Source organism: Cinclus cinclus, chromosome 19, assembly GCF_963662255.1.
Source record: "Cinclus cinclus chromosome 19, bCinCin1.1, whole genome shotgun sequence".
In the NCBI taxonomy this organism is placed as follows: domain Eukaryota; kingdom Metazoa; phylum Chordata; class Aves; order Passeriformes; family Cinclidae; genus Cinclus; species Cinclus cinclus.
The window spans coordinates 4,441,581-4,467,344 of record NC_085064.1 but is presented as its reverse complement, the minus strand read 5'-3'; the positions used below and the strand labels follow the sequence as shown (position 1 = coordinate 4,467,344).

The 25,764-nt window shown below is 41.5% G+C and overlaps 1 protein-coding gene across 1 annotated transcript; it reads right to left on the bottom strand.

Annotated features, from left to right (window-relative positions):
- Positions 1-676: 676 nt before the first annotated feature.
- Positions 677-25,256, bottom strand: SETX (senataxin). Its single transcript, XM_062505407.1, has 24 exons — positions 24,207-25,256; positions 22,778-22,985; positions 22,494-22,603; positions 21,805-22,024; positions 21,528-21,647; positions 20,394-20,565; positions 19,745-19,835; positions 15,109-19,335; positions 14,170-14,269; positions 13,582-13,758; positions 12,756-12,985; positions 12,071-12,238; positions 11,796-11,952; positions 10,863-10,964; positions 10,334-10,446; positions 9,592-9,663; positions 9,174-9,323; positions 8,579-8,686; positions 7,756-7,943; positions 7,060-7,152; positions 6,314-6,478; positions 5,663-5,800; positions 2,685-2,772; positions 677-2,218 (listed from the first exon to the last, which is right to left on the bottom strand). Exons 1-24 carry the CDS (start codon positions 24,384-24,386, stop codon positions 1,247-1,249), a joined length of 8,349 nt encoding a protein of 2,782 aa, XP_062361391.1. The 5' UTR covers positions 24,387-25,256; the 3' UTR covers positions 677-1,246.
- Between the last annotated feature and the right edge of the window lie 508 nt (positions 25,257-25,764).

The window sequence follows — 25,764 nt, the reverse complement described above, 5'->3', positions numbered from 1 at the left end:
ACACACCTGGAGATGGCACAGCCTGGCCCACTCCGTGCACCCAACTGGTACCAACCCTGCAGCTCCTCGAGTCACCGAGCCCTGCACTCTCAGGTAATCCCCAGACAAAACTCACTGCCTGTGAAATGCTGCTCTTCACCTCCTGAGACACACACAAGCTCCACAAAACAAAAAGTGATACTTCACAGTGACTCAAAGGAATTCTTAGTAGAAATAATTCGACTTTTACTGTGAAATGTTATAATGTGAGGAAGGTTTTCTTAAAAATAATTTGTTCGCCATCCTCTTTTAGTGGCTGCAGTCTTCATCAGCACAAAGGAAAAAAAACAGCAGTAACACCTAGAAAGAAAAGGTAGAAAGATCTACCTGCCCTTTTTATCCCTGTAGATCTCCAAAAGCTCCATACAAAGTCAAGTGATATTACCAATAACTGTTACCTGGATCTCAGATCAAGATTCCACAGTGCTGTTGATTCCTCCTCACAAGGATACAGTGGGACCAAACAAACCTCACTGGTTTTAATCTGCAGATTGTGTTGCCACTGCAACACGAAAGTATTCCAACTGATAGAGCAGCAGCAAGAGCAAAACTCAAGGCATGTTTGTATAAACAAAAACTCTTGTCTTCCTATAAAAACAGGCAATAAAATATAGAAAAAAAGTAGAATTGTCTCCATTCAACCAATGTACATCTGCCTCACTCTTCCCCCCTGAGGCAGTAGTGGAGCATGAGCAAGAACCACTGCTACCATATTTTCAACATTCAGTTCTGCTATGAAATAAATTAGACATATTAGTGCAAAGGGAAGTCTGTCTTTTAGATTCTGGGGTTGGGTTCTTGGGTTTTGTTTTTGCTTTACTCTGGTTCTTCATAAAAATTTTCACCTCTAAGAAATTAGCATTTACACAAGGAAACAAGAAGCTATGTATTTGCCAAATATCTTAAAATAATTCTGTATACTGTACAAATATACACCATTAAACATTTACAACCTCAGCTTCCCAGATGACTAAACCCACTGCTCTTCCCAAGCAATGCAGCTACCCAAGTTCTCTTTTCAAACCCTCAAAGGTACCATCTGTCAGGTATTGAATCCCTTCACAATTAGGGACAAGATGGGAAAGACATCTACTGATAGCAGTGGTACCAATATAAAGGAGTTCCAGCTGCGCTAAATAATTTAAAATACAGTCCTTGCTAGACAGAAATCTGGGAACAGATTTTCAGTAATGAACCGATAGTAAAGTCAGGAAAAGATCTTTCTTCTCTTGGCAGAGCCTGTTGCTGTGTCCTCTGGTGCTTCTTGGGATGGTCTCCTTGATAAACCACGAGAGTCTTTGTTCCACCCACTGCTACTGCTCTGACCTCCTTCACCAGGGGCTTTGGAACTGCTTTTGGACACAGCTGCTCTCCGGTCGCCCTCGTGTTGAGCTGTGTGAGGGGCTGTGGGAAGCACATTGTACTGTCCTGCTGTCTGCTGGGCCTTCCTGGCATTTTCTGTTCTGTAAATCTGATCCCTGGCAGCTGAGGACACATCCAGGCCGTGCTGTGGTGTCAATCCTGGGATGCTCTGGGCTGACTGATGGCCGTCCTTCAAGGGCTGCTCCTTGCCTTTGGCTTCAGTTCGACTGGCCAGGCTTGCCAGCCTTGGGTCCCGTGGTTTCTCTGGAATGGCAGCAAGGGCTGCAGCCCCCATGGATGCAGGAGCACTGCCCCTTCTGGAATCTGCAGCTGGAGTTCCCAAGGGTGCAGGAACATTGCTCCTCCTGGAATCTGCAGCTGGAGTTCCCAAGGGTGCAGGAGCACTGCCCCTCCTGGAATCTGCAGCTGGAGTTCCCAAGGGTGCAGGAGCACTGCCCCTCCTGGAATCTGCAGGTGAAGCCCCCATGGATGCAGGAGCACTGCCCCTGTTGCAATCTGCAGCTGGAGTCCCTGCAGGCTGTGTGGGCCCTTGGCTTCCTTGGGGCACTGCATGGCCAGGGCCAACAGCAAGTTCCCGTGGGCTGTTCCCAGAATTTCCAGGCTCACTTCTCTTTCCACTGGAAGAACCAGCCTGCACCACAGGAGATGTCATCATCCCTCCTTTGGCTGGGGCCTGTCCTGGTGGCCTCAGCTTCAAAATCCTCAGAGCCTCTTTCTTGTAACTTTTTTCTGTTGTCCTGATAATGGCGCCTCTTTTCTGAGCATCCTGAATCAAGTGATTCCAGTTTTCATCTTCCTTTTAAAAAAAAAAAAAAAAAAGAAAGACAAAGAAACAAAAAAAATCCTGTTATCAGCAAGAAATCAACACAAATGGACAGAGGTGTCAGAGGATGCACAACCTCTTTAATCAAGGTACCTGACACAACTGTCATGGAAACCACTGTTATGTCCCTTCTGGAATGGAATAATTTTATGTTTCAGGTGTGAAACAGCAACAGACACTCTGGCTGCTGTAACACAGGGAACGAGGCGCTTTGAACCATCAGAACTTCCAAAAATGACAAATTCCTCAATTTCCGGGAGCTTCACTCACAGCCGCGAGGCTTCAGCGCTCCCTAACGGCAGACTAACACAACCACCACACCCCCCCTCCCCGCCCTTGGAAAAGCACAAAAAAAAAAATAAAAATAAAAATAATAATAATAAAAAAAAATCAAATAACTCCCCAAAACACAAAGTTGTTCCACTGTCACTGCACCTACCATGAGTGTCTGCAGCCGGCCCAGGATGAAGAGGCTGAAGCGGGCTCGGGTGATGGTGACGTTCAATCGCTGCAGGCTCGCCAGAAACCTGAGCAACGAGACAAAAACTGAGCTCCTAAACTACTTCTTCCCCACGAGAAGGTTTAAAGGGTTAGGAGAAAAAGACATCAAACTAAATGTTACTGAAATTAACGGCAGCAGTTCCCCCCCCTCTCATTCCCTGAGGCCACCATGAAAGGCTGAGCATGAATTTTGTTTTCTTTCTTTCACCACTGATTCCTTGCAGGGAATTCCAGCTCTTTCCAGCTCTTGCCGTTGATGTTTCCTTTCTTAGAGAAAATCCCCTCTTAATGCCAACCACTGCTTCCTTAAGTGTTCCTCAAAGTACTGAGGACATCAACCTCGCTTCACCTATCAAGACTTTAAGCTTCTTTTTGACTTGAACTGAAACCGATTAATATTTGGCATGATTAATGGGAAAACACCCTACTGAAATACTGAACACTGCACATTAATATTTTATTTTAAAGGTGACCTGCACTAGAAGCACTTTTGCTTTGTCATGCTTCAAGAGGGGAGAGTAGATCCTTGCAAAAGTCTGGTTTCCCAGTGCAATTTTTCACACTAGGAAAATTGCCTAGTTTTGTTTTCAGGGATCACAAACCACAGTACTGAAACCTAAAGAAATGCTTAGTGTATTCTTAAAGGGTGATTTCTGTTAGTACTCATTTACCAGAAGTCAAGAAAAGGTTTGTGATACTAATATCAACTATTTCTACTTCCAAAATACACAGCTTATTCGTTACTAACAAAATCCACAATTCAAAAGTCCAACCTAATTTGAGCAGGTTCACTATCAATGCCTCCCTCTGTGGCCACTGCACTGAGAGCTCATGTGCAGCAAATTCACAACCCTGCACTTGCTGCCCGATCCCAAAGAGGAAAACACAAATCAACAAAGTTGTTTTGTGCGGTGCTTTATTCAGGGCCCGGGGACCTGAGGACTCGCGTCCAAAGTCAGAGTCCCAACCCGTTAGTGAATCTTACACAGTTTTATACCCTTTTACAAGTCTTGCTTCACTAGGCCTACATGCTATGGTCCACATACTTTACATCAAAGGCAGCATTCATCTTCGAGATAACATTTCTAAAGGTTATAACTCTTGCATGCCTGCCTAAGTTAAGACAATGAGATACCTTTCTAATGGTTGTAAATCCTACATGCTTGTCTAAACTAAACCTATAGATTAATCCCACACCTGTTTATTACACTTCATCAGTAAATTCCCTACTGTTTCTACAAACAATCAGTTGGTCCTTCTTTGCTCCACTGGCCCTTAACTCATTATTTTGTAGTTCAGCACATTCCCAGGCTTAGTTCCCAGGGCCTACCTTGTACTAGCTACAAACTGCAGCCTTAGCATTACTACCACTAGCTATTAAATCTATACGTATATGCTAACACACTGAAGACTGCAAAAACCAGAGAGTCACCCTAAAAAAATTTGGGACAGTGCAGGAAATAAGAGAAGCAGGAAGCAGACAGGGGAGTGGATCCAGCAGCACAGATAGAGTTCTCTAGGTCTTGAGAAATGAACAACGATGGACCTTGAAAGATTACTAAATATTCCTGACAACTTTTACAACTGAAAGACAAGAAGGTTATTTTCTCAGGAAGAAGGACAAAAAAAAATCCATTGCCATCCCTTGGAGTTTTCTTCTCCCAGTTACTTTCTCTGAGTAAATTTAATGCTAAACCAGCAACCCTGGAGGGCAAAATACTTTACTTGGGCTACAAGATCATAAGTAAGGGTGTGGCAAGTATCCCATCACACCTTGCCAAGGACACCTGACCCTGAAACAGATGTCCAAGCCATCAGCACTGTACACTTGCTAAGGCACTGCACTGGCACAGCTTGAATATATAAGCCTTTATATATTAATGTATGAACACAGTGAGCTGGAAAGTTCCTGCTGAAAGAGGAGACAGAGGTTGTCTCGTGTCAGCCAAAAGAATTGGCAGGTTCCAGCTGCCTTCCATTCCCAAACTCAATAAATCTGATTAAGAAATCTTCAAAAGGTGTTATTGTTGTTCACCATCAGATTTGGATTCTTTCTCTTCCCAAAGTGGTTCAGCACAATTAAAAGCCATTTTCTCTTGCAGAGAATGAGTATCAAAGAAACATAAGCAGCTTATGGAAACTTGTGTGCAGAAAGAAATATTTTTGTTTATGTGACCAGATTTTTTCTAGTTTAACTTACAAGGCAGTGAACTCCAAGAAGGCATATTTCATATTTTCACTACCATTTTTTAAACTAAATGATCCCCAAGTTACAGAAATCAACAGCTCTGGAGGTAAAGCTGCACCCTCAGTTTAGTTCCTTCTGTTTCAGACAGAAAAAAGATACAGAGGTTTACATATAATAAAATTAAGAAATCTGCAATCCTGAGTTAAGACTTCTGCTAATCTGCCCCAAGCTTAGAAGTCAAGCACATTCATCTACAAATCCCAGATCCAAATCTCCTACACATTCCAAGTGACATACGCAACTAATTAACAAGACTTTTACAGACATTAACAGGACAGCAACAGCCACAGAAAATGGGTTTCACTTTGAGAACAGCATGCAGGAAGTTACAAAGTGTACCAAAAGCCACAAGAACAGTAACTGCTGCAGTAATAACACCAAGAGCCAAGATCCCAAGGCCAATCCTGCCAAATCCAAGCAGTGGCAGGATAAGGGAGCTGCGCTAAGGGATCAGCACATAATACAGAGCACACCACCAGCATTTCCCTGTCCCTCTTGCTCAGACATCTCAGACCAGGAACACCAATTCCTGCACTGAGACACCCTTTAATTCACTGACTGGTAGAAGCCACTCGTTCTCTGTAACTTTCTAACCACTCCTATTAAAAACATGACTTTCTCTGCAGAGTCCCTGGAAGTGAGACTGCAAATCCCTGCAGGACACATACCCAATGGATCCTTTGCTGCTGCTTGCCTGCACATGTGGCAGAGTGGAGCCCTCGGAGCTGTTTGCCCGCACACAGGACACGATGATGCAATCCTTCTCTCGGCCCTGGAACGCATCCACCGTGTCCACTTCTGGGCTGCTGAAGAAATGTCATTGAGCAGCTTGCTAATTCTGACTTGTTGGGTTTTTTGCTGATTCTGAGTTGGGGTTTTTGCTAATTCTGAGTTGTTGGGTTTTTAAGCAACGCACTGCAGCGAACAGCATAAACGCTATCCTTAATGCTCACGTGTCAAACCACCCAGGGCAAGTTTCTCCTTCAGTACATGAGCCTAAAGCTGAATTTACTTTTCTGAGATCAGCACCATTACTGAAAATCTGTTTGGGTCCACATAGCATGGAATTTTAGGTTCTTTTAAATCTGCTTCATTCAGAACAGCACGATAATCAAACACATGGGTATTAACTAAGAATGGCTAAGAAGACCATGCCTCTTTTCAGCAAAAGGGTTACATGTCTCCTTTAAAGGCACAACCAAGTAGAAATTTTAGCAGAACAGAAAGAAGTTGGAGACTTTTTGCCATTATTTAAGAGTATAAACAAAGGATTAATATCCAAGAGCCAAGGCCCATTTGAAAGCTCATGATTTCTTTACCTGTTATTCTTAAACACACTGTCCAATTGTTCCTGAATTTTCTTTTTCTGGGCACTGTAAGGGGTAATTATTCCAATGCGACGAAGGCCCAGATCCTTCCTTTTTTCTTTAATTGTTCTAATTAACTCCATCACCAGCTTGACTTCCCGAGGATTGCTGTAAGAGCTGCACAGGACAAAATGGAAACATCACAGGAACACCTCTGAGAGATCTTTCCCATTCGATGTTCTGACCAAGTTTGTTGGGGGATTTTGAGTCACAACCCCTGTTTTGAACTTCTACAGCTTTTTTCACACAGAGGCTCAAAGAACTTGGCATGCAGACCCTGAGGAGGGGCCACCAAGCCTGGGAAGAGCAGGCAGGGAAAGGCTGCACTTCCACATTCTCTCAGCACCTCCCAGCTGTGCTCTCCTTACAGAACAGGCAAAGGGGAGGACTGAGCCTGCCACCTCCTGGCATGTCCTCAGTGTGCACCTGAAAGGGAAGTCACTGATAAAATCAGGAATTCAAACTCTTATTGAAGCTAAAAGAGACTGCAGGCACACACTGAGTCCAACCAGGATTAAAACCAGTTTCAGATTTAAGAAAACCTCTGTTTTTTGTGGAATTAAATCTCATCAGATGGAAAAATGCAGTTCTAGCTGCTTGATGTATATTGGAACAACAAAGGAAAGAGCACAACTCTTTTGTAGGCAATTATTTCTCAAAAAAGCTAGACTTTGGCTGAGTTAGAATGCAGGACTTACTCATTGTCTCGCTCCTCACGACCATCGGCTACATCAAAAATCAGGTAGGGCTGGAATGGCCACTCTGAAGAACATCTGTTCTCCTCTATTGCCCTGGAAATAACATTTTTATCACTAGGCAACCATACAGGGAAGAAATTCTAAGAACTTATACTTCATTAATTTACATCATGGTTATCACACACAAGGAACTCTCCAGGAAGAGAGGAACCGGCCTCAGGTTTCACCAAAGGAGGGTTGGATTAGATATAAGGAATTTTTTTTCACAGAAAGGGTTGTAAAGCATTGGAACAGACTGCCCAGGGAAGTGAGAACCACCATTCCTGGAAGTGGTGAAAAATCATGTGGATGTGGCATGTGAGGACATGATTTAATGGTAAAAATGGTTGACACTTGAGGCTGATAGCACTAAAGGTCTTTTCCAACCTTAACCACTTCATGATTTTAACTTCCAGCTCTTTTCCTCCCCAGAATCCTTAATTTTCCCTGCTACCCAAACAGATCAAGGTAATCCTGAAAATGAACTCTCAGCACTCTGTACGGATAATTGTAAGGGATCTTACCTCATCTATCACACCCAGCACTAACAGAGATGGAATGCACATCTTCTCCCATTAACCATCTTTCCCACAGCCTCAGGCATTTTTAGACTCTGAAATACCCTCTGCTCAGAAAGGAGAATAGAGAGCTACTCACTTGGCAGTTTTTAGAGTCCTGCCATAAACATAGTTGGATGGGAAGAGGCAGATGTCTGGGTGCATCCTGTACTGCACGGTCAGCTGCACCACAGGCAGGCTGTGCAGCATGTTCCTCTGCACTTGCTTCTCCAGGTGCCTCTGCAGACGGGCCATCAAAGACTGGTCATAGCCATACTGCTGAGCTTTCTGCCACAGGGAGAACAGGAGATTTCATATGGGATCTCATTCCCCACCAGTTAAACTATTTGGTGTTTTAAACTTTAAATCGCTGACAAAATGACAACTACTCGCACTTCAGTGTTCTATGTGTGTTGGTCTTATTTCAGTAAAGGCCACCTGCACAAATGACAATTGTTATGTGTAGTCTTTGGTAAGACAACTTCTCTTTGAGACTCACAATACAGTAAAATTTTAAGAACATCAACCATAATGAAAAGCAAGACTTTCCAGGTGGGATCTTGTTAAATACACTACCTCTAAAGAAGCCAGCCTAGCTTTCCTCCTTTCTTTTCCAGGTGTTTAAAAAAACCCTTACTGTTGGACACAAGGATATGCTCCTATATATTTACCCTTAAACACCTGTAGGGTCAGGAAGCCCCATATACAAACAGGAAGTCTTCATCCTCCTTAAGGAGTGGGGTAGTGACTGAAGGTCCACTGCCACAACACAACATCTCTCAGAAACCAAGTGCCCATCTTAAAGCTTGGATTCCCCACTGAAGCGTGTCTTTTCCCCCCCTCTTTAAATATTTTCTATAACTATTGTTCTTTAACCATACACATTCCATGGCAAGAAAAAAGCAAAGAGCTGGAACACTTACTACTGATTTGACAGTAGGAGGGAGCTGTTTGGGATCTCCAACAAGGACAAGTTTATTACAGCGATGGATCAGTGGAATTAGAGTTTCCACCTCACAGGACTGTCCTGCCTTTTGGATATGCAAACAGGACAAAAGTAGAAGTTGTAAGCAAAGTAGGAAAGTACATTAAATTTCTTGCAACACAGTCAGAATAACTCAAATGCTTTAAGTCTTCTAAAAAATAAGATCAAAAAAAAAAAAAGAGGAAAAAGAAGGATTTTGCTCTAGTAAAAAACTACAAACAGATTTATTTTATTATTATATATGCAAAGTTCTCCAAACAGATATAAATATAACCAAACCATCTGGAAATCTCTAAAGCAAACAACCATGGCTGAAGCGTGGCTCTAAATAAAGGCTGTCTGCCATTACAGCACCAAACAAGTCAGGAAAATAATCCATTAAAACTTATTCTTTCTCCTCGTGGTTCTACCGGGGACAGGGCAGACAACCCACAAAATATTTCAGCAGCAGCCAGAGAGCCCCAAGCTGCCCAACCAGAGCACTGGGCAGGTGTGGAGCTGGCAGAGGCTGCAGTTCCCCCAGCTGCACTGACCTCATCCACGATGACACAGCTGAAGGGATCGAGCCCCTGCCGGGAGAAAGCCGATTCCAGCAGGCTCCCCCCGCTGGTGCTCAGCGTGCAGCAGATGATGTCAGACTCCAGGATGATGTCTGCCTGCACCTTCTGGGAGTGCCCCCGAGCCTGCAAGCACAACAGGACACCCTGGTTAAAATTCAGCCTGAACTGCTACAGTGAGTGCTCCTGTTTGGGTTTTTTCCTAATATGCAGCCAGAGCTCACCCAGATTTCACAGCTGCCTGCTCATAACTTATTCAGCTTATGGCCTTGATCCATTTACCCACTACTTTATAAATGCTCCCAGCTACATCAAAAACAAATTTCATCACAATTAAAGGACACCAAGTACAAAAATGCATCAGCTGAAGTTTTTTAGAGACAAATTCTCTTACCTCCTTTAGCTGAGAAGCAAGTTGCTGTCTCTCCTTTGCAAGTCTGCCAATTTCATCATTTAACATTTGACTCTAGATGGGGAAAAAATTAAAGAGGAACCACCTTCAGCACCACCCATTTCCCATATAACTTTTTTCTTCTCGTGCTCTAATTAGTTTCCTAAACATGTAGACTTGCTCAGACTGTCTTTTAGTATCAAATGTGTCTGAAGAAGCCAATCAGTTTCTTGGAAAGTTGTCACCATATTTTAGGCGCTGCAACACATGATACCAAATCTTACATATTTGTGCAACTGAGAAATGTTTTACCACCAGAAATCTCTCATTTGGCATAAATGCTAAATCCTTAGACAAAAAAATGGAAAATTTCAAGTGCAACACACATTCCAAGATCTCAGATCATGAGGTATCTAGCTGTATTGTCAATGAAGCAAAAACAGAGGTTTGAAAAATATAATTAATTTAAACCATGAAAATTTATAAACATAGTTACATTAAGATGTAACTAGTGACAGCACCAGGTGAAGACTACTCAATGATAAAGCAACATGTGGCAAGATCAACCAGTTATAAATACTGGCATAAATAAATACAAAAAATCTTGATGTAAAGTTCTCCATTCCCTTTCACGGTGCTATCAACTTTTCCAATAGTTGAAAAAGTAGGTGAAGAGACAGTGACATCAAAAATCAGAGTTATGAATAAAAAAAACCACAAAAAGGATTGAAAATTGTCTTGCTACCTCTCTCTTCTCACATCTGTGCATGGCACGCTCTCGAGAGAGCATGTCCAGCTTCTGATCCAGAGCTTGCTTCTTCTTCTGAATGTCCTGGTCACAGTCACCTGGTTTTCGTTCTGTAATAAACCAAAGGAGGAATAGAAAAACTGTTACAGTAACTCCAAATTAGAAAAAAATCAGCTTTTTGCTGCATCTTCCCATTTTCTATTGAAGTTTTCTCTTGTACAATGAAGACAATGAGAACTGTTTCCAACTGCAGCTTTCAAATGCTGCATTGCTTTAAAAATTGTGGCTTCAACATGTATGCAATGTAATTTCTTAAAGAAAAGTCACCTTGCTTATTTCTTTCCTTTCCCTTAGATTCTGGCCCATATATAAACTGCCACTACCCCACTAGGACTGAGAAAAACAACGTTTTAGAAAATACTATTGTAGAAAAATCTTCTTTCTTACAAGACACATAATCCCATGTGGAAAACATCACAAACTCTTACAGAAGACTGAAGAAAAGTCTAATTTCCATGTTACTCACTCATTCTGTGTTCAACCTGCTTATCCAGGCTGAATCCCCGGACTTCACTGTTGATTGATTTTTCAGCGCCAAGTCGTACTAATTTGATATCACCACAATTTCCTGTTTACAAAATCAGAGTCAAAATTCTCTTAAATTACTCCACCTGTCTCTATGCTTTGCTATGACAGTTTAAAAAAATGTAAACATCATGGATATCAAACAAGATTTTTCTACTTAGCTGGAGTTTTCAACACTTGACTTGTACTTAAATGCAGTCAGAAAAAATTCAGTAATTCCAAACTCTAAAAAATAAAGATGTTGCCCATGTTTTAGTGTTGGCTAACATTAAGAATGTGATCTGAATTAATGAAACAACCTCTTATTCTCAGGTTTAGCTGAAACTTCCAGAACTCCTAACCTGGACAATGCTGAGTCCCACCAATTAATGCAATTGGTAAATCAATACCAAAATAACATTTGGTTACAATGCAGGTATTTTCCCCCTTGCCACAAACTAGACGTCTTATACAGAATTCATCTACTTTGTATTAGCAACAAACTGGGAGGAGGAAAAACAAGAGGCTTTGACACATCAAAATTTTCACCAGTTTGTTTCCCATAGCCTACAAAGTCCAATTTTATTCAAAATAAAGGCAAGGGACTTGTGTTCAAATCCCTAAGGAGTACTTAAAAACTGATGAACTTAAACTAACAGCATGAGGAAAGGGTCAATGTCTGTATTTTAAAAAGTGTTATTTATTAAAAAAAATGCCACAATACACTTTTCAGACAAGCACATTAAAGTTAGCAATAGGATGTACCAGTCATGCTCTGCAAGAGGAAGAAGCTGCTCAGAGGAGAGTGCAGGTACACTACATGATCAACTGCATCAGTTCTTCCTGCAGGTTTTGCCCATTTAACCTTAAAACAGAATTTAAAAACAAACCATACCCAAAGGTTCCTGTTTGTTTTGGCATTTTTCCTTAAATGCAATGATGATCTTTTTCATGAGCTCATCAACAGCAGCATTTGATGGTGCACAAACTAGAAAACGGTTTGGCTTAATCTTGGAATTTTTTTTCCGAGCTGTTTTCTCATTCCTAGTGTTCTGTAGATTAATTAACAACAAACCAAAACAAGCTCTTTAGACCGTTTTCACTTGAGATTGAAAAGCCAGACTCTACTTTCATCTAAACAAAACCCCAGCTCATGACGTGTTCACTTACTTCTCTCAAAACACGGGACAGGAGTCCTACAATAGTTTTTGATTTCCCTGTCCCAGGTGGTCCATGGATAAGGCAGATCTTGGGAAGTCCCGGGTGCTGCTTTACCATAGCATAAGCTGTCTCAATGGCTCTCTTTTGATCTTCATTGTATTCATTCATATATGAAGCCTGAAAGAATAGACAGGGCAAAAAATAATGAGTCTATGTTGATCACACCTTCCACATCAATTTTCTGTACTTTCAGACTGTCTTCACTTCTTCAGCTAGAACTCAAAAGCTGGAAGGGCAGGGAAGCTTTTGATTCTAGGTTAGCTCTAGATGCACACCCAATTCTCACTCGAAGTTGTAACAAAGGTTTTGTTCACTCCCAATAACTACCTTTATTTTACACTATCTTTTCCATCTTATGTTTTATTTCCTGAACACTTCCCCAGTAAAGGGAAAGAAAACTGAAAGCAGTTTGATGTTCACTATAACAACAGAGCACAAACACCTGAGCAAGTTCAGACTCCTCTCCCCACCCCAGCAGCCAACTCTGAAGAGGGCAATGTCTCACAGTGCTTTTGAAACTTGGCTATTTTCTCTTGGTCATCTCAAAAGCCAGCATGAAAAACCAAATCTGCAGAACTCATGAGGCCCAAATGCTTGTTCTGTTAACCCTGGCACCCCAAGCTGCAGGACTTACAGCACTTCCTGAGGCAACAGGCAGATCTCTGGGACAGAAGTCATTGTAACTTGGATTTATGATGGGTTTAGCCAGGGGACTCCTGCTCAGCAGCAGCAGACCTTTGAACTTTCTGTGTGTGGTCACCAGGGAGCCAACCACCACACACTGCACTTGCTTATGGATGAAGAATGACAAATTGCCACGGGTTTGCACAGTAAGATAACAGGCACTTCGCTGCTCTTTTTGTCCTGTTAAAGAATAATAAAACCCCAAGTTGTTAATTCAAAAACTATCCAAATCATTAACTGAAAGATACTGCAGCAAGTTACTCAATGAATTCACCAGAAAAAAGATGCTGTCTTTTTCTAGGGAATCAGCAATGAATTGTTGCAAAATCCCAACATTTCCCCACCCCTACCAAAAAACAAAGACCAAACAAAACCCCAGTGCTCTGGGTATAACTACTCAGATCACTGCTTTAATAAGGAAGGTTCTGGGTACATGGTAATCCTGGTAATTCACAGTTTCAATTCCCAAAGACAGGGATAATTTTAGGCAGTGAGATCACAGAAGTTCAGGGCACTTCATATCTCCTGGTAATAACATCCTAAAGATGCCTGCAGAGCATTTGCTCATCACTAGTTTCTGTTTTTACATGAAGTCCTAGAAAAATGATGGACAGCAGGGCTGCAGCTTCAGTTCCTGATTTTTACAAAGCTTCTAGCATGGAACAGACCTGTTATAGAGGAAAAACAATCCATTCCCTCTGAGGCTAGTGGTACATTACAACTACTAACAGCCAGCTATGAAGAAGCACTTTTTTTTTTCCAGTCCTGTTACTCACTATTTGCATAGCCAGATGGACGAGAAAATCGTGTCACAAGGCCAACATGATTCACTATGTGGCTCTCCATCCCACTTTCTACCCCAAAAGTTTCCTTCTCCTTGTGGACCACCAAAAGGATTAAGTCATCCTCCTTCGGATGAAGCTGTCTCGCCAAATCACTCTCTCGTAGATGAGCTACCCAAAAGATAAATTAAAATCACAACACTGAAATGAAAGTGGTTACAATTATTTTCTGACTGTAGAAGTACTGTTAACTTTTAAAGCTGTTAAAGGCTATAGCAAAAGATTATTGTACAAATTTTAATTCCACCCTAGACTCTTAAGCCTGAGCACAGCATTGTATAAAAACAGAGCAAGTCAACGACAACTCTATCAAAACAAGCTGAAAAAAGATTCCAGATGAGAGAGATGGAAGGCCCAAATTCCCTCCAAAATACCTATTTCTCTTACATGCATTCTGTAGAAGATAAAGTTGAAATCCTTTCTATATTTACATCAATCACAAAAAACTCCACCTCTAAATGCCAGCTCATTATAATGCATCAGCTACTTGAAAATCAGATTTTATTTTTAAAAAACCCTCACCTGTAAAATGTGCTGTATTCATGTCAGCAGAAAAGTTCTCTAAGTAGAAGTAATAACTTTTCTCTCTTACTTTCTGGTTTTCTACCCATTCTTGTGCCAGCTACATGTTGAAAAGGAAACAATAATACTTTGAAGGGTTTAGTGTATCAGAAGAAAAGCTTATCATGACTCAAAGGGCAAATAAGACATTAAATAAAATCACCAGACTGTCAAGTAAATATATCAAGAGTCTTATCCACTTCTTTTCTTTCACATAAGCATACCCATTACGTATAAACACACAGGGCAAACAAAAGTTCTTCCTAGCCACTCACCCATCTCTTCTAAAAGAACTTTCTTAAAACTACTTTATTAAAGCTTTTCACAACTACTCTGAGTTTTCCCTGACTGCATTTTTACCTTAAAATATCAGTATTAACCTGGCATTGGCTTAATTTTCTGTCTTACCTCTATAGAAGAAGTGATAAAATGACTGAACTTGAAAGCATTCAGACATTAACTGAAGGAACACTGGAGTTTTGTCACTATTCAACTATAAGCCAACAACGACTGGGAAAAAATACTTTCTGGATTAACCCACTCTCTCATTTAAATTCTCAACAGAAACCAAAACATTAAGTTGTTATCCTGTGTCACTGAAAGACCTCAGCTTCTTAAAAAATTCTGTTTTGAACTTTATATGCTAGAGAGGGAAGAACCACATCCTTGACTACTCCTTTTACTGTGGATGTGCACGCAGGAAAAAGGAAACACTTCACTGAGGTAACTCTGGTAGTCCCCAGTCTTAAACACAGCTGGTTGGATTACCTACCCCAAATCATTCCTCTATTCTGATCTGTATCTGAATGTTTTCAAAGGTAAATATAAACCAGGTTTTAATCTCTTAGTAAAAATTATCAGTGTTGACAAAACCAAACCAGAAAGAAGAAGGCTACTTACTGTTTCAAAGGCGTTGAGCATCATCAAGGGAAAAAACGTATTAAAATATTCGTTGTAGCCCTGAAAATTAACAGGAACAGAGGCTACTATGGAATGCAGAAGATCATCCGGAGTCCCAAAGAGGCTGAAGTTTGCAAACATTTCATAAGTCCACTTTAGGACATGGTTAACAAAAATGCTGTAATCGCGCTGCTGAGCGCCAAGAAAAGAGGAGTAGGTTTCTTGGCCAGGCCCTCTGGAAATATTTGAAGTGTTCTCATAGTGTCTATTTTGTAACTGGAGAACATTTTTGGAACTAAGGGGTTGAGGTACATTACTGGAACTTGAAGATCTGCACGTTGGATTTCCTGCTGGTGCAGGTTTTGGATATGGTGGTGGCCTGACCACCACCGCTTTGGCCGCGTTCAGTTTGCTTTTTGAAGGTGGGGGCAACTTTCTGCCATCTTCGAGATCTTTGCTGAAGGCTGCGTTCCGTGAAGAACTTTTTGAGCTGAAAATTTTGGTAGTGGAAGGTTTTCTTATTTTAGGTGGTGGTAGAGAAGGCTTGGCAAACACGTGATCAGCCCCTGGGCTGGTGGTTGGGTGTTTACTGCAGTATTCTCCAGGTTTTTCCACCTGTTCCGTACAGTCTTTGTCCTTACACTTCACAACAGCTGAGGGTTCATTCTGCTGAAGGCTTTCATCAACATCCATTTCCTCTGGGGTCTTACTACCTGTCGCAGCATCTTGAACACATTCTTCCTGAGAACATAACTCCATATCCACAGGATCTAACTGGGTTAAAAACAGATTATCATCACCTTCGTCACTGCTCTCATCTGATTTACACCCGTTTTGCTTTGAGGTTTTCATCTCACACTCAGGCAGGACAGTGCAACCTTTTCCTGAAGACTCATCTTTATCATCTCCAAGTGCAGTGAGACTTGAATCCATAGGGACAGGAGGAACCACCACACTGTTACCTTCCCATTTTCTGTTCCAGTCTGAGCAATAAGGCATTTTAGAGGCACTTGCCACCTCCTCCACAGAGAGGTTCTCAAATTTTCTCTCACTGGTGGAAGGACAAGCAATCTCTTCTCTTTTTATCTCCCTCTGGTTTTCAACAGATTCTTTAATAGCTGTCAGTTCAAAATGTTGAGGCTTTTGTTCCACAGGTTTTGCACACACTTTGGTAACCTTGTTTCTGCTCTCCCAACTTCCCGCAGAATTTTTCACACTTCTTTTGGGCCTTATCTGCCTTAGATACTGTCGGTCCTGGCAGACGAGCAGCTTTTTATTACGTTTTACAGACAAACATTGAGCCTCAATCTGTTTGGTTCTCCTTTTCTGTGCAACTCCAATTCTGCCTGCAGCTTTGCCGTGGCTGCGCAGCTGAGCCAGGCTCTCCAGGGAGGGCTGGGACAAGTCAAATGCCTTGCGGGGGCCTTTCTTCAGGCCAAGCTTTTCCACAGTTGAAGCTGGAGCAGGACTCTGCCGAACCTTCCTTGGAGGAACCACAGCAGGCATCGACCTGCCAGGCTGAGAACGTTCTGCCGTGCTTTGGAGAGTTGTTTTATTTTTGGCTGTTTTAACAAGGGGAGGTTTTTTAGGACTTCTCTGAACAGACAGTGCTGATTTACATTTTGCCGTGGTCTTCCGTGGGATTGTGCTGTTTTTCTTAAGGGCCAACTTTGAAGCTAATGAGATGGGAGATGTAGATGCTCTGGGTTCAGGCAATTTTGAATCCGGGGTGAAGCCTTTAGCACCACCTTTGTCTGCACATTTCTCCAGCTGACCTTTTGCATCTTCCTTGCCAACTGATTCTTCCAAGGTTGAATTAGTCGCTTCCTTTGTACCATCAGCTTCTTTCTGATAAGAAGTATCTTCTGCCTGCTTTTCTATTGAGCTTGCTGCTTCTTCTACGGAGTCATCACTAAAGTAATGCAGGTCATAGCCCCAGTCATTTAAGTCATCATTCAGGCAGTCATCTGAATTACTCATCTCAGCTGCTGGTGAAACACGATCTTGTTTACACTCCTGAGTTGTTTCCACAGCATATGCTTGAGTATCCTGCCAAGCTGAAAAAACATCAGCTTCTGTTTCAAACTCAAAGTACTGAGAATCACATTCATCCACTAATAGGGGAGAGCCTGGAGGATTTGATTCTCTTTTAGTGTCACTATCAGAAATACTGCTGGAAGTTGAAGATTCCTCTGCACACACATTTTCATTCTTGGTTTTTGTTTCCTCCTTGTCGGCCACACCTTTTTCTTCATCAGAAGAGTCTGAAATTATAATGACTTGATTGCTAGGGCCATCTGCACCACTGGGACACTTGGTACTTTGGCCCTCATTGGAAGATCTTACAGAACCTTTCACTTTCCTTTTAATATCAGACACATTGTGGCATACTGAGCTTTCCTGGAGGGATTCAACAGGAAAATTGACGCTTCTGGCATAAGCAGCTAAAGATAATTTACTGAGTTCTCTATCAATCTGGGAGTCCAACAAAGCATCATCTTTAGAAACCGTCTCCACAAAATCCTCCTCTTTCTTCCCCACTGAACTGTTTTCCCTCTTGAAATATTCTGAAAACTCAAACAACCTGTCACTTGACTCACGCTTCACTGACAGTGGCCTGATCATATCCCTCTTGTTTTCTGAGCTAAATGGAAAATAACCACAGGCCGAAATGTTATCCCTCCTACAAAATGTCTCCGAAAATTGATTTTTGCAGTCACGTTTACCCAGATCATTTAAATTAGGCTGCTCCTGATTTGAAGTTTGCACATTGGTCTTTTTCTTAAAGAAAGACATCAACGATGAACCTGATTTTTCTTCTGTTGATACTTTTTTCAGTGAGGTGTCATTATACCCTAAAAGCGAGGTACTGTCATCTTCCTTCCCCTGCATACCAGATTCATTTCTAGAGGAGTTAGAGGAATCTTCCTTGAAGACCTGTTTAGTGGGCATCAGTCTGGACTGGAACACACTGTTTGTACTCATCTCTTGCGTACTTTTGCAATTCCTTGAAGATAGAGAATCAACATGCGTTTGAGCAGACAGACATGGTGGCGTTTTGTGTTCTGCCTTCTGTTTCATGTCTAATTCTCTGCCTCTCCTGAAATCTGAATGCTGGGTGTTTGAATTGAAGCACTCATCATCTGTATTGTATTTCCCTGCCGCAAGATCAGAGTTGTTATTTTCATGAAGTTTCCCACATACTTTTGTTGCCAAAGCGTTCTGTGGGAAGATAAACTCCTGAGCTGCCAAGTCATCAGGTTCCTTTTTAATATTCATCAAGAGGCTTTCTGTGGATGTGCAAGATGTTGAACTCCTACATGCATCCCTACATTCCTCTTCCCAGGCATTCTTTCTCCTGTGGAAAGGGCTCTCTTGACAATCTCTGCCTTCCTTTGATGTGACAAATGGTGAATAAAGATCCCTCCTCTCGTGTCCGCTCATCTTGTATCCATCATCACAAGCATTCCTTTCATGCTTTATAAAGACAGTTGGCAAAGCTGTTGAGTTGGAACTGTTTCCTCCAGCCAAAGAGGTGCTCAGCGCTTTGCCCTTTATATTTCTTATAACCTGCTTTAAACACATTTGCAGCTCCTGGGTTTCCTGGCTGCTCAGCTGCCAGCCCACAGCTCGATTTCCCCGCAGGAGGAGGTTCAGTTTGTCCAGGTACTGCTTGCACAGGGCATGCTGGCCTATCTGGTAGCCCTCCTTGAGCAGGCTGCGGATGAGCTGCACGCAGGCGTGCTGCACCGAGCTGGGGGTCTGGAAAGAGCCCACAGCCGAGCCCTTGGCACACAGCCCTGGGGCCTTCTCGCTGCACCGAGTGAAGGCTCTGCTTGGCAGCGTGGCACACTTCACCACTGCCTCCACCCACTCCTGGGAGCTGATCCACAGCAAATGCAAGCACTTCTTACTTCTGTGTAGCTCAACAATGCACACCAAGATGAGGAGGAAGAACTCGGAGATTTTGTCGCACTGCTGGATTCTTTCGATGAGGATATCTTTGATTTCTGAGCAGAGGTAGTGGATGACCTCCACTATGTAGGCTACACCCAAGTCCTTGAGATCCATAAGGGACTGAACAAAAGGGATGAACCAGAGGAATGTGCTGTGATGGACACGCAGGTCTCTGCCAATGTCAGACTGCAGCATGTTAGCCAGGGTCTGCATATCTTCATACATGTTGGGGCAGTACTCTGGGCAAATGGCAGCTTTCCAGCCAGTGTCCTGAAAAATACATTCACCACACAACAGCCTCACTGATATGCACAGTTTAATATAGCAGCTCTTTTTAACTTTCTTTCATATATTTCTTCATTAAACAGTAATGTCTCTTATATCCCAATGTAAGTCACGAGGAAAGGCAAAAAATTAAGAGCACACGGATGTATAAGGAACTAATTTCCTAAAATGTTATCTATGAAACTGGTGTGAAGTAGGAGTTCATTCAAAAATCATTGTGAACTATTCACTTAACCTCAGATAATCAAAAACACAAGGAAAGCCTTTAAAAGACATCTCATAAATGTAACACACTGACATCAAGAGATGACCACACTTGGAAACGTCTATTCTTGACTATGTCATTCAGTGACTCCAGTTCAAAGAAAAGGAATATAAAATACTGGTTTAATACCTTTTGAGGCTTTTCTGTGTTATAATTATACACAATCTGGCTGCAAGAAATCATGTCATCACTGTAGTCTGACTCTGGCTCAGATTTTGTCCTGAAAAGAAATACAAATCACTACAAACTCACATAATTAAAACCCTAAGAAAGTCAGGACAGATGTCGCTTTCCAGATACCACATGACCATTAGAACTTGTCAGTGATAAAACACACCAATGAAAAGGTACCATATTTCAAAGTCTGGAGTTTGTTTTATCCAGCCTGTAAGAGGGGGGGGGGGGGGGAAGTGACTGTCTCAATTGAGTCATGGATTTGCCTACATAGAACAAATGCCCAGAATGCCATCTACTAAAAATTCAGGAATTCCCATAATTTACCAAACCTTGAACATGGCCATTTCCCAAGTTGGCTGTAGCACTAAATAACCACAGCACAGTTAACAGTCTTCCCAGTTCAGGGAAAAAAAATCCTAACAAGTTTCACACAGACACCAGAGTTGCCAAAAAGAAGTGAGCATGTATCTTTTTGAAGGAACCTCACAATTTTAGGGGACCTACTTCAACTTTTCCTTGCTTGAAGTTGGAAACATGAATAGATTTTAATTGCCATCTCCCTCCCCCAGCACAAATTACATCAGCACTGACAAGAACTGACCTCCTAAAGCTACTGCGAATATTTTTGATTTCATTGTTGTAGCTCACACTGTTGATTATGGTTTGAAAGGCTTGGACAGGATCAATCAGCTGACCCCAAACTTTAGATCCAAGCTGATCCAAAATAACCATGAAACAGTGCAGGGCAGGCCAGAAGGGGTCAGTGGAATCATCTGAAACACAACAGCAACAGTGGAGAGGGTTGAAATGCAAATACTGGACATTTTTAGGCTAAGCAGAAATTGAAAGAGCTGGCTCTCATGGGCTTTTTAAAACTCAATAGAAAAGTATTCTAGTAAGTTGCAACTGTACTTTTTAACATGGGAAAAAAATGAAAAAAGTCAAGCCCCCCTCATTTGTACATGCTGCTCCTAATACAGTCTTAAATCAACAGCAGCCAGAATGCCCATTACTAGTATTAAATAATACTGGTATTTCCCAACTCAAACTGATTCTTTCACACTGATTTGTGCAGGGGTGTGCCAACAGTGACACAATTTACACAGTTATTTATACTAGAAGCAATTGGCTCTTTCAAGTGTGTTCTTACTCCTTCATGTAAGAGAATATCATACCCTCAATAAACACAAAGTTTATGAAGATCTGCTCATTTAAGAGGCAATCCTGGTCTCGAGTTCACAGGCCATTCCCAGATTACGCCATGGTAACCCATGGGGTTACAAAACCTAAATTCTAAAGTCTAAATTTGCAGGTGCAAAAGGGGGTCCCCTCAAATGGACAGATGGAAGAGTCAAATTTTAAGGCAAGATGCAGCAATTCAGGAGTTTCTTTGCTTTAGGACTCAAAATTCAAACTTCATGCCACCATGAAACAAGCACTCTGCATGCACATGCAGCCAGTACGTTAAATGAAAACAGTGACAGAAATTGCAGATTTGTCCTCTCAAAACCTCTAAGCCAGATTTAGCAAAAACACTGCCATCCCTTCTCCACTCCAAACTCTGGATGCCATCTTTCACTATTTGTCAGCATTGCCCAAATATTGCACCTTTCAGATGATAACAGGCCTCAGGTAAAACCATCTCTCATTACACTACTAAGAGCTTAACAAGGAATTTGATAAAGATGAAAAACGGGTTATAAACTGTCTTAATCTCAGTATCAAAACTAGTTACCAGCTGCTTCTTTCTCCATAGTGTGAAGTATAGACTGCATGAAATCATTCTGTTTGTCTGGGCCCAGTAATAAAGAGTCCATAGCTTGTTCTTCCAGCACTGACAGCAACATGCAAATTCCTACAGTAGGGGGAAAAAAAAAAAAAAAAAAAAAGCAACCTGTCTATGTATTTGAAAAAATACACAGCACCTATGAACTGTAGAGCTCTAAATTGAAAAAAATAAGTGCTTACAAATGGGAGATTACACAAATTAATTTCTGATCATAAATACGCACCCAGCCAATAGTTCTTGTAGTTGGCTGTATCATACAAATGAGCTGGCAGAAGGATGAGTTTACCCTTTTCAAACATTGAAGAGCTGTAAATATCTGGATTCTCAAAAAGTCCCAATTCAATAACTTTGAACAAACAAGTCAGTACTTCCTCTAAGTCGTAATAATCATCCCTGTCAACCTTCCCTAAATTCCTTGCTGTTAGGATGGCCCATCGACGAATCTAAGGATTGAAACAAAAAGTTATATATTGATAAAAAGAACAAAAAAAAAAAAATCACAATTCTGTAAGAGGAAGCACTGCTGTTACAAATGGGGCAAAAGGTATATTTTTACTAATAGAATAATTAAAAATAAGTCTTCAAAATAACCTTAGAAACAGGCCTGCTGTACCTACAAGATGATGTTGGTGATAAGGAAGCTAAAATTCAGGGTAATACCTATAAAGAAAATTCCTCGGGAGTTACAAACCAACAGTAGCAGTTGGTTTGTACTAATTTTATGTTATTTACATGCTACTGACCAAGATATTTTAATGAGAGAACTGCATACTGTAAGAGATGCCTGGTTTTATTTACAGATAAATGCACCACACAGATTTTCTAAAATCATGCAAAGACAGCACTCAACCCCTTCAGTATTAACATGATGCACAAAACCAGGATTCAGCAGAACACAAATATGGAACTTACCATCTCATTTGGGTGTACCAAAAAGAGATAAATTCCTGGGTATTTCTCAAAGACCTGAAAGGAGTCTTGACTCAGTTCCATTCTACAGAGCACTTCTACACACAGCTCACCTAAAAGGGTAACACACAGTTACAGCAAGGACTAATCTACAGGCTCACAAAAAAGCACATTTAGTATCAAAACCAATATATACATTGAACCTCTGGTTTAACTACTGTTTATTTGCACCTCCTGCACTAGAACAACACCCTTTCCCTTCCTCAGGGATACAATGAGATACCTACTGATTTTCTTATGCAGCAGCAGATATGGGTATTTCAGTATTTCCAGCAGGGGCACTCGCACATTGTTCTCAAAATTTGGGCCCACATAACCAGACAGAGGTGTCTCCCCATGCTCATCAATCAGAAACAACTCATCCTCTCCTGTTTCTTCATTCATGGACTTCTCCATGTGGGCAATGAGGCGGGAGGTTTCCAAGTCCCACAGGTCCTGTTTGGCGGGGGGGGAACAATCAAAGTTGTGAAGAAAGTGATTAAGGACATTTATTACTACATACAGGAATCTTAATTACACTTGCAAAAACTGAAATCTCATTCTGAAAAGTTTCTTTCTACGCATGGTCCAAAACACTAAAGCTTTGAAATGGAATTCAATTATGCAAAGCACAGATCTCTCACTTTAAAGTTAAGACTACAAAGTCATTTTTAAAAGAACAGCCTTCAAACCAGATGCAACTTTGTAATTCTGTTAAATATTCATATTCATTTCAGTACTTACTTTAGGTTAGTCACAAAACTTTGTTCCACTGGCAAATACACAGAAATACAGGAAAATATCATATTTAGGAAGATAGGAAAAGCAATTACAAAATCTTGCCTTCCTACAGATTTTGCAATTAGTGGAAGGAAAAGAATATAAATAATGCAGAGTTTGACTGACTTGCTGGATATCTGTAGGGATTTCACTCACTTAACTTACTCATCTTAAGTAACTGCTCCAAACCTCAAACAGACACCAAGTTTATTTCACTGTAATAAATGGATACAAAAAGGAACTTGCAGTAGGTCCAGACACTTCTCTTATTTCCAGTCTATAGGACTTCCAGTCACACAGAATTGCATTCCAGAGCAATCTAGCTGACTTTTAGACACCTGTGTTACGATCAATTAGCTAAAAACACATACTTTACATACACAGAAGGGCAAACAAGCTTTCCAAAAATATTAAGCTGCATACTAGTAAGGGAGGACTACAAAAAGGTTTAAATTTTTGTGCTTAATTGCACAGTCCTGCAAAGTCTGATCTCCAAAATTCAAACACAGGAGAAAACTACATATGAGAAGTGAAAGCAAACAAAAACAGGAACGAACCAATACCGGAAGAGAAACCAGGGGAAAAGAGAAAATGCATTAAAGAAATGAGCTGTTAGTCTGGCAGATGGTCCTTGTTTCAATGACAAACCACCAACAGCATGAAAGAAATCCAAGCTATGGTGTCTGGTCAGCAACTTACAAGTACTGGTTTAGTTCTTGCCAGTTTCAGTATATGCAAAACAAGAGGATGTCTGTTTTACAATCAGCAATTTGCAACTCCATGTGAAAGAAACCCGACAGTTAAAAAGCAATACAACTTACTCCCAAAATCACAACCCCTCTCCCTACACTGAGGCTGGACCACAGATGACTCTTAATTAATCAAGAGATTAATTACCTCATGCAATCTTGGACATTCTTCCCTTGCTTTGTGATATTCAACCACACACTCCAGGCAGTAACAGAGGTCGTCATTGGATCCTTCAAAATCTTCCTGGGACAGCCTTTGAGCAGCATAGTGCTTCAGGAACTCAGTGGTGTCAGCACCACTCTGTGTGCACCATCGGCATGTGCTCATTCTGGGGGGGATCAAAGGAGCAGGAATTAAAAGTCAAAGCCTTCAAGTGGCAAAATATTCCCTTTCAGCCACAACAGGACCAAATTTTCAAGTGTGGTGAGCATCAGGATTTCAGTTACTCATTAGCAGCCCCATGCAGGTGTTCTTACAACATCCAGGTGTATGCAGTTAAACAGATTAAAGCATTAAAGGGACATCACACAAAAAAATGCCTGCGGAATAGCAGAAAGTGAAAGTAAAGCACTGTAGTCAATGAGGAAAAAATTCAATGTCAAAACGTCAGTGAGGGTGAAAACTCCTTTTACATTAAAAAAAAAAAAAAACTCCTTACCCACACAGCTCACAATTTCCAGAACCACAATGCAACGCTCTATATATTATTTTACTGGTGTCTCTGGAATCTAGGTCTACTAGCACAAAGTTCATTTAGCTTTTTTCCTTAATCTCCTGCTAAAATTTATAGGTCGACAAATCCCTGTTGTCACAAGCAAAGGATATTTATGCAGAACTTTCCTGCCTTCGTTATTTTTATAGAAAGAGAGCTAAAATTCTCAGCACAGATTGCTTTCCTCTAAAAACAAAAATCCTTCACTAAGCAGCAATGGAGTCATCTCAGATCCTGCTAGTCTGAAAAATTCTACAGAACACTGAAATCACAGAATGGTTTGGGTTGGAAGAGACCTTAAGGCATCATTTCATTCCATCCCCTGCCATGGGCTGGGACACCTTCCACTATCCCAGGTTGCTCCAAGCACCATCAAGGCCTGGCCTTGGACACTTCCAGGGATCCAGGGGCTGCCACAGCTTCTCTGGGCACCCTGTGCCAGGGCCTCCCCACCCTCATAGGGAAAAACTTTCTCCTAATCTCAATCTAACCCTGTCCTCTCACAGTTTGAATCCCTTCTCCCTTGTCCTATCACTACAGCTCCTGATGAAGTGTCCCTCTCCAGCTTCCTTGAAGGCCCCTTCACATAATGGAAGTATGAACTCTTGAACTAACTATACAAAAAGAAAGATGGCAACTAGTTCTTTTATTGAACATAACAAAAGTAGATAATGCCAAGCCGTTAAGTTCCTCCTACACGCACATATACTGGGAAAACCCAACATTTGTGGCATTTACCTTTGAAAAAAGGAGCTATTTGCTGTGCAGGTGTACCAGGTCACATGGTGGGAAGGAGAACAGCGCTGCCCTGCAGCCAGGGAAGGGGCTGAGCCCTTCAGCCATACATGTCCTGAGTGCAGAGGGCAGAGCAGTACCCTCAGCAATCCACCCCCTGGTGACCAAGTCTCGGTGGTATTTCAAAGATCTGGAGCAAAAGAGAAATCAAACCACTGAATCACGGAATCAGTCCGGCTGGAAAAGACCTCTGAGATC